This window comes from Dipodomys ordii, unplaced genomic scaffold (assembly GCF_000151885.1).
Source record: "Dipodomys ordii isolate 6190 unplaced genomic scaffold, Dord_2.0 Scaffold3, whole genome shotgun sequence".
Classification (NCBI taxonomy): Eukaryota; Metazoa; Chordata; class Mammalia; order Rodentia; family Heteromyidae; genus Dipodomys; species Dipodomys ordii.
In genome coordinates, this window is record NW_012267219.1 from 20,352,983 (window position 1) to 20,365,643 (window position 12,661).

Sequence of the window (12,661 nt, forward strand, 5' to 3'; positions counted from 1 at the left end):
AAAAAAAAACAAATCAAAATAATGTCTTTAGTCAGTTGCTGGTGGCTCATACCTCTAATTGTAGCAATTTGGGAGACAGGGCAATATAACCATGCCCCTGGGCAGAAGAGTTGGAGAGATCCCTTTCAACCACTGGCATCCATGAAAAGAAACTAGACACAGTGATGTATCTGTGACAATGGAAACCCTAAGTATAGGTGGAAGTCCTCTTGGGCAAGCAAGACTCTATCCTAAAGAAAACCAATCTAAAATAGGGCTGCAAATGTGGCTCCATGGTATCATCTCAGTGTAAGGCTCAAAGTTCAAATCCCAGCACTCATCAACATTCCAAGTGTCCACAGAGACAAAGAATAACTTTTGGTACAAAGAATGAGGATTATAAATAACATAAATAATAGAGTGGACTTTGTATTTAGTGAGCCCAACAACTGTGTAAGGCAAGTCATAGATTGTGTTCTTTATCTTGAGTCTATGTTCACTTAACAGGGACAATCACAGGGGCCTTGCCTTGTGGTTGCGCATCTCAGCATGGCTGGTTTTAGACAATTCTCCAGTGTCAAGGAAATTTGTGTTTTGTGAGGGTTAAATAAGAGCAACTGTACTCAAAGACTGTATTTTCTAGTCTTGGCCATTTGGTTTACTGATGACACGTACTTTGAGGGTCTTCCTTGCAGTACTTATTATTTTTATTTTTATTATTATCTCCAAATAATTGTCCAAAGGAATAGCATGTCCATCTATATAGTTATCTTGATCAGTGTCGCCCCTTCCACCATTCTCCCACTTCTGACTATCCCTTCGCCATCTATCTCCTATAGCTTCCTTGCTCCATTTAAATGTGTGGACACTGAGCATGATGACTGTACTCACCCACCTTCCTCTTGCAGTACTTTTTCTGCTATTGTCCTCAAGTTTATGGCTCCTGCCAAGTGGACACATCAGTACATGAACATATCAGAGAAGCACATTAAGCTGGTTCAGGAGCTCAAGGGAGTTAAGGGCTCATTGAACTGCTCATCTCCATTGCCTTTGCCAGGTCTCAGAACTAGGCTCTTTAGTGACTAAGGCACCTCTGTTTGATTCCTTTTGTCTTTCTCATGTCTTTCCTTTTTTTATTCATTATATTCTTCATCAAACTAGTTGCTTTCCATTCATCTTTAGATGACAAAACTCTGGAGCTTGCTTAAAACTCAACATAAACTTTTTCTCCTTTTTGAAGCATACTTAATCCCTACTTTAACTGTATATTCCTTAAATATGTAATGAGGTGGTTTTCCCCCCTCTTGTTTCTCCTTCTTGTCACCCCTCCTTATTCTTTCCCTTCTATCTTATCTCAACTCCCTTGAATCTCCCCTTGTTCTCTTGTTCTGCTATAATTCCCACTCCCCATTGGACAGTCATCACAATTACAAGAATTGTTTCCTAGCATCCCATAACCCTTGGAAAGAGTCAGGGGAGAAATCAATTTAGCCATACGCTGCTGGCCTTCCTAACCTGTTTCCCGGGGCCCTGGCCCATGGATTCTTCAATCTCCTTTGCACTAGTCACCATCCTTGCCACCTGTCCAATTCAGAACAAATTCTTGGCCTTGTGTTCACTTAGGGACACATCCAGAACCTCCCAACCTCACAATGAGCAGTCCAGATTGATCTCCTGGGTGCCTTTTCCTTGTTACTCAGCCCACCTGTTTTCTTGGCCAGTAACCGTGGCACATTTATCACATTAGAGCTGTCTTGTGAAAGCAGAGCTTTGTTAACTCAGGCTGCCAAGTGCCTAGAAACACAAAGCAATGAAACTGATAGAAAGGAGAGGGAGAAAGATTAGTTTTAAAGAGTGAGAGCATACCTAAAATGGCAATGTGACAAGGGCTCAGAAAAAGACTCTCAGTATGACTCCCTTCAGAGGGAGAGAAGAGCCCTCCCCCGTATTATATTCCTCCGGGGTATCATTAACATGCACTCACAAACATTTTCCATCCCAGCTCTCCCTCTGCAAAGCTAGTCTAAATCCAGGCCACTGACTCTCTCTTACCAGGAATGCATTTCTCTCCCCTTTGCCTCAGTTCCCCCCTAGACATTCATCTTTAACCACTAGATGTCAGCAAAACCAGTCAGGCCAAATGTTTCAACCATGGCCTTTTCCCTGTTCCAACTATCTAAATTTGAGAAAGTCCCCCAGGTACAGAGAGTTGTTTCTGCAGAGCTGGTAATGTTATTTCATGATCTGGATGCTGGTTATACAACTAAACTCCTGGCAAGACTGAAGCAATACCCTTGCTTGTAAAAAATATCCTTCCACCCTCTTTTTACTCGCCTTAGATTACAAATTGAACAGAGCCAAACACACCTCTGTCCAGAAATGATATATGTACTATGGTGCATCTACTTTTCAGATTTATTTTCAGGTAGAGATAAAATTATCTTCAAAATCTCCTCCTTCCTCTAAGAGAGACTGGACTACTACAAGAGCTAATATTGCATTTATCTTTGTAACACCCCACCACTACCTAATGGAACCAAATCTTGTGCATATATAAGCATAATGTAAACTTCCTTGATAATTAACCCACGGAAGAAACTATCTTCTGATTGTAGATGTATTTTTTTTCTTGTTCTCAGAGTACTGAGTTAATTCCACAATAGAGGAGAATAAACTAAATGTTGGTCAAATTGCATAGTCTGAATTGTTTGGATTTAAGACATCTTTAGGATATAACTGAGTTTGAATTGTTTTATGTTCCAAGGGAAATGCAGAGGTCTAAAAGCCAGACCATGATATGGCTCATGTCCGGGAGGAACCATTCATATAAACTTCAATAACAATGACACTTTGGGGGATTGTACAGGGTTCAAGGCTAAAATCACTTCAAGGTGTGAGGAATGAATAGAAAATGCCTTGTGGTCTATGCTACTTCTAGAGATGATCATAGAGAGGATATCATTAATTAATGTAGTCCTGTCACTTGAATGTATTTATTAAATCCACACACTAGTCAGGAGGCAAGAGGAGGTAAGCTACTAGGATATCTGGGGAAAGAGCATTCCAGGCAGAAGGAATGGCATATGGAAACTGGAGTAGCCATCTTTGTTTCTCTAATATGTTAGAGGAATGGTAAAGGAGAGTGCTGATCCTGTCAAGATGTATAGGCCAGGGTAAGGATTCTTGGATCAGCTAAAAAATGATCCAATTTAACCACCATTTTAACAAGCTTGCTACCATATCAGTCAAAGGGATGGAGACCAGAGCAAAATAATGTTCTAATGTAGGGAATATTGGGTAGAACGGGATAATTCTGATTTTCCTTTTTCTAAGGGGAGTTACTTTAATTAAAATACGATTTATTGGTTTTTATTTCATAAAGAAAGATATTATTTATTCTGGACCATTGCTAAATGAATGATTTTTTTTTTCCTTCAAGAAAATTGTGTCATCGTGACACCGCGTTCAGGTTGTTTTAGGTGTTCAGTTTAGTTGCAATCATCTTAACAATGAATATTTCATCGTATTTTAACAAGAAATACTCATCCTGATTGATTTAGGGAAATTATATGTAAAAATTTTTCAATGACAAAAAATACACACACACACACACACACACACACACACACACACACACACACCCTTACATAGATGATCTGTGTTCCTTTCTCTGTCTGTGTGGAAATAATATTTACTACTTCTCCATCCCTCCTCCTTGCTCCCTTTCTTTCTGTCTTCTTTAGTCTTATCTTCCCTCCCCTTCCCTTTCCTTGCCTCCCCCTTGTCTTTTCTCCTCTCTCTTCTTCTCTCCCTGCTCCCTCCTTTTTTTATCCCCTTCTTTTCTTTCCTTCCTCTCTTCCCTTTACTTTTTTCCCTTCCTTTCTTCCCTCTTTCCTTCCTTTATCCTTTCCTTCTTTACCAGAATTTATATATCTCCTTTTTCCTCTCCAGTCTGGATTAATGAATTTTTAAAAAGTATTTTTTTGTTATTCAATTAGTTGTTGCACTTTCCTTGCTATTATTATAAGCTATGTTTCAGAGTTAATAGCTGCCTGGAAAGAAAAATACCAATTAATAATTTTCTACATTGTCCTTTGTTTAAATATCATATAAATAATGCATATATTTATTAACACATTTACTTAGTTAAGTATTATATTTGAAGACAGGTAGCAATTAATAGTATGAGTTAATTTAAAATATAATCCATAATAAGTATAAGTAACTGAAGAATAGGTTTAGTCTGATGTATTTTATTAAGGCACACATGAGCAGATGCTAATTTTTCATTATGCCACAAATGAGCTAATTCTACTTTGTGTTCTTTTTTTTCTGAAAAGCATGTACTTTAAGTTCTATCTTTCCCTTCACTCTTCTCACTGATCCTTTTAGCTCGTTGAGATTACATCCATGTTATTTTCGTTCAATTTCATTGTTGACATCTGGTGGAGACATATTTCCTCGTGTTTTTATTTTACTGGCTTTTCTGGTTGGGGAATCCTGTATTTGAGTGCAAGTTTTTGGTTGGAAGGTTTAAACCCTCATGACTTTGCAGCTGAAGATTTCTCAATAAAAGGTGAAAGATTTATACAATCTAAAGAGAAAAGGAGGAGGTCACAATGCTCTATAGGAATTGTACTCGTTATCTTACTCATGTAACTGTAACCCCTCTGTACAGTATTTTTACAACTGAAAATATACAAAATATAAAAGGATTTCTCAGTGGTGAGGTACAACTGGGTGTAGACAGACTGTAGCAGATTTTCCTGTAACTGTCCTGAGGATGGACTGTATGTAGCTCAGTAGTCAAAGAATCAGCCAGTGTACTCAACATGCTGGGTTGATTCCCCTAGTCCACGTAAGGAGAGGAAGCTTAGAATCTTCTGTGCTGTGCTGCTTTTTTTGGGGCAGACAATTTCTTGGGCTCACTTCCTACCATGATTTATTTAACCTGTCCCTACAGTCTGCAAAATATCTCAGAGTCCCATTTCCTGTAAGAGCTTTTCTGGTCCTGCTACACAACAAGACGAAGTTCAAGAATATTTTCAGTTGTGCAGTTCCACTGGAACTTGGGGGTGAGAGGCAAGCTAACGTTCTTGTTAATCAGGCTCAAAGGGGTAAGTTTGGTATTCGAGAGTAATCAGGTCTGGGATCTCTCCCCAAGATACTTACGGCTAGAAGATGCAGATGAACTTTATTAAATACTCCAAGTGCTTGTGGTACTGAATAAGATCAACTGACCACTAGTCTTCAGAAGGAAAATGACCTGCAGCACCCAGGTCAGCTCATGGCAAAGAGGAGTTATACCAGCCAAAGTATCAAGAATCTCAGAGAACTGAAGCCGTGACAAGTTAAAATATACTCAGCTCATATTTGTCATATGCCTTTGATTTGTCTCATTTTGTTTATTGCTTGAATAGTTTAAAGCAGATTCTTTTTTGAGAAAAACAATATGTTACATGTGCCACATACAATCCTTGAGTGTCAGGCATATAAATGATGATCATGGCACTGTCACCTTGCCAATAGGTATCTTTATAGTTGGTTGTATCATTTTAAGCGGTGAACATCTTCTGAGAGTAGACTTTTGTTTTCTTACTCTGCAGGTCAGTTTCTTCTGGAAGAAGCTCGCCTGATGGAAGCAGCAGAGATGGCAAAAAAGGCAGCTGAGCTCGATAGCACGGAATTTGATGTTGTCTTCAATGCTGCCCACATGCTCAGGTTAGTTCTTGCTATTCTATCAGTTGCTGTCCTGGCCTTGAGAAAGCACTAACTTCCCTCTCATTTTATGTCCTCTTATTATGAATTAAGCTATGGGATCATGGATAATTAGAAAGCTTTTATTTATTATGATCTAGGTAACCAATGTGCTAGGATAGGAGCTCTCAGGATTCTGAAAACTTTGAGACACCCTTATCCACAATCCTTACTCTCAAAAAAGTACTTGTCATAAAATACAAAGGAAAGGCAGGAACCTATGGCTCATGCCTATAACCCTAGCTACTCAGGAGCCTGAGGTCTGAGGCTTGCGATCTGAAGCCAGACTGGGTAGGAAAGTCCATGAGACTCCTCATCTCCAGTAAACTACTCTGAAAAAGCCATAAGTAGTGCTGTGGCTCAAGTGGTAGAGCACTAGCCTTGACCACAAAGAGGCTTAAGACAGTACCCAGGCCCAGAGTTCAAACCCCAGGACCAGCAAAATTAATTAATTATATTTTTTTAAACATAGAAAGAAAAAACATAGAACTAAATTTAGTAACTGTATAATTAAATGTTTCCAAAGCAAACCATTATTTCAGTGAGTCAACTGTATCAACATATTGATGTTTTATTAATAAGTTTTGAATGTGGCATATTAGGAACATTTGTGTGTTTGATAGTAGGGAGGAATTCAGACATAAATACACATAAGATCTGTGAAATACTCAAAATGGCCCTGTATTAAGACACAATTGCTGTGTCTCAGTATACTTTTTAGACTATTAATACTTCTATTTTCAGAAGGTGTATTACAAAAGCTAATTATCAAAGCAAAAAATAAAATAAATGAATGAGTAAAATGTTAGTTCAGCTATTTATAGTGTGAATATAAAAACAGAGAATCAGTAGTATGTGGTGGTTTAGATTAAAGAAGAATGATATAAAGAAATTTAAATGGCCAGGTGCCTGAGGCTCATGTCTATAATTCTAGATATTCAGGTTGAGGTCTGAAGATCATGGTTTCCTGGCAAGAGTCTATGAGACTCTTCATTTACTTCTTTTGTTTCCTTTTTTCTTTTTCTTTTTATTATTTTTTAATGTGAAAATATTGTACAGAGGGGTTACAGTTACATGAACAAGGTAATGAGTACATTTCTTATCAAGCACTGTTGCCTCCTCCTTTGTTTTTCCCCTACCATCCCTTCCCTCACACCTCCACAACTACACTCCCCCTCCACCCCTCCAACTTAACCTGCAAGAATCCAGAAGATGAGTTGTGAATCGTGTGGTAGAGTACTAGCTTGCTTGGGGATATCACTCAGGCTTTGGGTTCAAGCCCCAAATAAAATAACAACAAAATAATTCATAGTTTTTGAAAGGCACTATTTCTCAGCAATGTTTATACCCTTTCTCTCATACTCTCTCCTCTAAAAATGCTTTAATGTTCAGTAGATCCTTGATTATAATATCTCCCAGTACCAGTACTCCAGTACATTATCACCATCTACATATTGTTGTTTAGGTAATCTGTTGCTCCTATGCATTCTCCAGTTATATTGGAATCCCTGTGTTTGTGTGTATAATTCCGTTTTCTGTGCAGTTTTGTGTGTTTATTATCAGAGTGAAAATCCACTTCAGTTCCCTCCTCACAAGTATCCCTCACGTTGTCCTTTTCAAACCCATGGATCCAGCAGATAAGATTTGAAACAAAATTTATATATCATGTCCATTTGTGCATTGAGATTGCTAATAGGTCTGCACTGTAGTTGTCATTTCTGTGGCTTTTTATTGGTTTTAAATACACCAGCTATAGTCTGGTTCAGGGAGCAAGCGCACAGAGGTTTCATCTGTATGCCTACACTATACAATAATATTCAACAGTCCTAAAAGTTTGGTTCAAGATGAAGCCAACAAAGCTGACATCAACACATTTTAATCAGACATTGACCACTGGTGTGTTTATAAAATAAACTATAGCCAGTTTACAAGAACCTTCAATGCAAGACTAACTTTTAAAAGATACCTTCATTTGCATGACAAGGTTATGTGCTGCAGCTATGAAGAGAGCTTTTTGTTCTTCATGAATACAGCACTAGGCTTTTAGTCACAAGCCATTTGTAAGGATGGGAAAGCACATTTCTATAGACTAATTCATCTTATTCATAATAAGTATTTTCATCAACAAATCATTTTGCTACCTATTAAATCAGTATCTGGAATTCAAGGTCTACCAGTGGAAACTCATTATAAGAACATTGCAAAACAAAAAATGGTTCTTGTTAAATATATCACTTCTATGTTTTTTTCATGGTTACTATAGTGCTAGAAGCCAGTGGAAAGTTTTTGTTACAGGTTGGTAATGTGAAAATCTTTAAGGATTGTTTTTTAGAACCTTCTGTCTAGCTTTCTGTACTCTGCATTCCTCATTAAGTTACAGTCACTCACCACCTTCTTGTACTGTGACTGTAGTGGCCTGATGCTATCTTAGTCAACTTGCTGATGAATGATTTTTTTTGTGCTTTTCCTCGTTTTCAGCTCTATCAAATTCAAGAGGGCTTCCTATGTAAACTGAATACCAGTCTCTTCACTTACTCGTCAAAAATATTCAGGGCTGTTTCCTGAAAGGAGGAAGAAAGATTTTTTTTCAGATTGCTGTTGAATACAGCTTTGTCAAAAATAGCCATCAAAAATTTTCTCAGATAATGTTACATATAAAGTTTCCCTGGGGAAATTCCAAAGTACTCAATTGATATTGACATTAAGTCTTCTCTCAAGAGCTCTGTTCTTTTGAGAGATTTTTTCTAGGAGGCAAATAGGACAAAATTGGGTGACTGTTTAGGTGTGAAGAGATGAGAGTCTCATGCTTGTGACTTGGCTAGCTACATTGCCTTACCTACTATCCCAAATCACCAATTTAAGAAAAGATTATACTTCAAGATATGGTTCCATCATACTAATTGAACTTCCTTTAATTGGCTAATTCCTAATGAAATGACCAAAAGAATCAATGAGCAAGGAATGAGTAGCTAATTCCAAATGTTTTTGTTGGTTTGTTTGTTTTGAAGTCATTTCATCTGAATGAGACTAGATTAGAGGAACTGAGGGCCTAATGCTAACTATAGAATTGTTTTACTGGGACCATCAGGAGGATTAAATTTTAACAAGTTTTTAATGGGACCATTTTCAGTTTTCCAGTAATACATCAAGATCTTCTTTTGTGTATATACTTTCAATGTTGCATTTCAGATAAAAATGACAAATCAGAGATAGCAAATAAAGGACTTTTGGTAGAGCAGACTGGCATTAAATAAAAACTGAAGAACTCCTTAGACTATGTTTAATTTCTGTTTAAGATGGTTAATAGCAACCTGAGGTGGTAAAGAACTGGTATTGTTGTTTACCAAATCCGTTTAGCTGTTTAATCTTGGACAGCACAGTAGGATTGCCCTTTCTTGAATATTTGAACTTGAGGACCTGCTTGCTTCTTTGTTTGAACCTAAACCATAAGATAAGTCTAAATGTTCTTTCCCTGTTCTAAACTGGAAACTGAGGAAATAGATCATTTCATAAGTAAAGGAAGACAGATCTCTCTTCTCATTCACATTGGAACAAGAAACAAAGATTTTCAGATAGAGCGAGATTCAGAATGTGCTTGTTAACCTCAATATAATCTAGTATGTCCTGAAACTAAAATTAGTAGCTGGATGGAGAAATATAAAAATGATACCTATAACTGTAATAGAGGCAGTATATCACATGATATATGTCACATAGTGTAAGTATGTATGTAACACAATACTGCATATATCATTTACTATAAATAAGCAGTTGTATTTGTGTTATAAAAATGTTAATAAAAGAAGTTTCTTGGAAAATGGAGCTATTGCTCAGAGTGCAAAGGGGCACAAGCATTGAGTGCAGAAAGCTCAAGGATAACCTCCAGGCCCTGAGTTCAAACCCTAAGACTGACAGAAAAGAATTTCTTTTTTTCTATATGGTAGTTCTGAGGTTTGGGCTCGGGGCTCTCTCACCTGGCACGGATGGCTCACACCAATAATTCTAGCTAATCAGGAGGCTGAGACCTGAGGATCATGGTTCAGAGTCAGTCCATGGAGACAGGAATGTTCATGAGACTCTTATCTCCAAATAACCACCAGGAAACCTGATGGAGGTGTGGCTCTAAGTGGTAGAGTGGTAGTCTTAAGAAGAAAAGCTCAAGGACAGAGCTCAAGCTCTGAGTTCAAGCTCTATAACTGAGCAAAAGAAAAAAAAAGAGAGATTTAAAAAAAAAGGAAAGAAAGCTGCCTCTGATTTGGCCCACACCACTAGCCTTAAAAAATTTATTTATGAGGGAAGTCATAGAACATATAAGTAACTATCAATCAATTATCATTTGATACAAAAGCTTTTTAAGACAGGGTAAGGGGTTTTAATTACTGTGAAAGTAAAAGTGACTCACTTAAGCTCACTCCTAAATTTTCCTCATGTGTCAGTCAAGCTTTTACCTAAAACTAAAGAATTCACTCTTGATAATTTAAACAGAACTAGGATTTCTTAAAGTGTAATCTGTATTTCAAAGATCCCTCAGGGAGTTTGAAAGTACTATTGTGTACAACCAGGAATAGTGTGCAACCATCCAGCCTTTCCTCCCACTCAACAACATTTACAATCCTAGATCTATGTCACAATCACTTACAGGAATCATGAGGGGCCCCCATGCCTTTAGAAGATCACTCACTCTCCTGGGCACAGTCTTCCTTCTCATGTGCTTCTGAGGTCCAGCTTTCCTCCCTTCCTCCCTACCTCCTTGACCTTTCCTTCCTTCCTTTTTTCCTCTTTTCCTTTTGTTTCCCCTCCTCTTCCTTCCTTTTCCTTTCCTTTTCCCTTCCTTCCCTTCCTCTGTCCCTCTTCCTTACTTGCTTGCTTTCTTGCTTCTCTGTGTCCTTGGGTAACCGTCCTCTATCACTGAATACAATTGGCTTCAATGGTATGCAAACTTCTTTTCCTTTTTTACTTTTGTTCTAAGCTTGCTTCCAACCAATATCTTCCTCTTAAGTTGCTAGGAATGCAGGCAGGGGTAGCATGTCCATCTCTGAAGTCCATTATTGAGAAGGCATATGATTGGTGGAGTTCAGGTTTGTGTTGGAAGAGAGATAAAGATGGAAGGATTTTGGAATTCCGCTTTGCATGTAAATGTGGAATCCAGTGTGACTAGTTACATCTGTGTTTTCTATAGGACAATTATAGATGTCAAGTGTTCTCACATAATCCATGTGGACCATGCATGGTATCATTGACTGTGATTTAGAGAACACTTAAAAAGTACCGTGTACTTCCAGATGAGACCTTTTTTTATAATTCATTTTATTGTAAAGATGCTATACAGAGGTTTTAAAGAAGTAGATTGGTATCATCAACAAAAAGTATCAAAGGAATTTAAAGTGCTAGAACTTAGTGGAATCAGGTCTATACATTTGTCAAAGGAAATAATTGAATCAGTTATTCTGTTAGAACATTTTTTCCCCTGATCATGGGGCCTGAACTCTGGGCCTGGGCACTGTCCCTCAGCTCAGCTCAAGGCTAGTGCTATACCACTTGAGCCACAGGGCCACTTCAAGTTTTTTCTGCTTATGTGGTGCTAAGGAATCAAACCTAGGGCCTCAAGCATACAAGGTAAGCACTCTACCACTGAGCCACCTTCCCAGCCCCTGTTAGAAACATTTTATGGGAAGGAGTTACTCATTTTTTTTTCTTCCTTCCTTCCAACTGGAAGTTGGAGACAGAACATGACAATTTCATACCTGAGAGGACATCAAGGGACATGATTAACTAATCTTACCTTATTTTTAGGATCTGTGGGAAGAGTTTTGGTTATTGTTTATAATACACTTCCTAGTTCAGGGCTAAAAACATCATTTATTCAAATATCTTCTGTCTTTCTTTCATCATATTTTGCATTTTCCTTCTGCTACTCTCAGCTCTAATTGCACTCTGGTGAAGAACACCGATATTCCTATTTTGTAGTTAAGGACAAGAGGACTATCATAGTAAAATTGGGATCTAAATGTGATGTGCTCTGGCCAAGTTAGAAATCATTTTCTCTGTGTCACATTGGCTCCCTCTGTCTTTATGACTGTGGGAGTCCCAGAAACTGATTATTCAATCTTTTAAAGGAAAATGGTTTTATAGAGAATAATAATCCTTTGTCAAATGTATAAATCATTAATAGTAAGACTAACATAGTTTAATTAAATCATTCTTTTATGGTAAATTTTAGTAAAATAGATTTGTGAATTCCTAGTCATTGGAGAAACAACTGAGCGATTGTTTTCTCAAAGGGATATTGCATTTTTAGGTATGTCATCATGGTACAATACCTTATATGAATCACAGAGTTAAGGGAAGTGTGCATTTTTTTTTTAGGGCATAAGGGTACAGCAATCACTGCTTCTGTGTTAGAAAGAACAGAAAAACTACCACATTATCCAGTTTCCATTACTTTTCTGATTTTTAGACAACAGTGAATATATCAGATATAATCGTTATCTTTCAATTTGTATACTCAAGTAACATACTGTTACATACTTTTACGTTACATAAGTAGAAGGTCTAGCTTCTTTGAAAATTATACTAGGAGTAACATAAAGTTTAAATTCTTTAGAAAGAAACAGAGTACTTTCTGAAAGTACAATTTTGTGTGTGTGTCTTAAAGATAGAGACAGACAGACAGACAGACAGACACATACACACACACACACACACACACACACACGCCTATACATGCAGTTGGCCTTCAATATTCCTGAGTTTGAATCCCTGCAGGCAGACAACAGAAGATAAAAAATACTGGTGGTGGAAAGTGTCTGTGTTGAATATGCACAGGGTTTATATGGTCATTATCCCCTAAATTTTGTAGCTTAACATCTGTTTGTAGAATTTATGATGTTTTAGGTATAAAAGTAATTTAAATATGATTTAACTT

The 12,661-nt window shown here is 37.5% G+C and overlaps 1 protein-coding gene across 1 annotated transcript in view; it reads left to right on the top strand.

The window, feature by feature from the left end:
- The window catches only part of Tmtc2 (transmembrane and tetratricopeptide repeat containing 2), a 350,008-nt gene that overhangs the window by 273,194 nt on the left and 64,153 nt on the right, over positions 1-12,661 (top strand). The window contains exon 9 of the mRNA XM_013020555.1: positions 5,586-5,700. Within this exon, the coding sequence (XP_012876009.1) occupies positions 5,586-5,700 (115 nt within the window). The remainder of the gene's footprint in view (positions 1-5,585; positions 5,701-12,661) is intronic.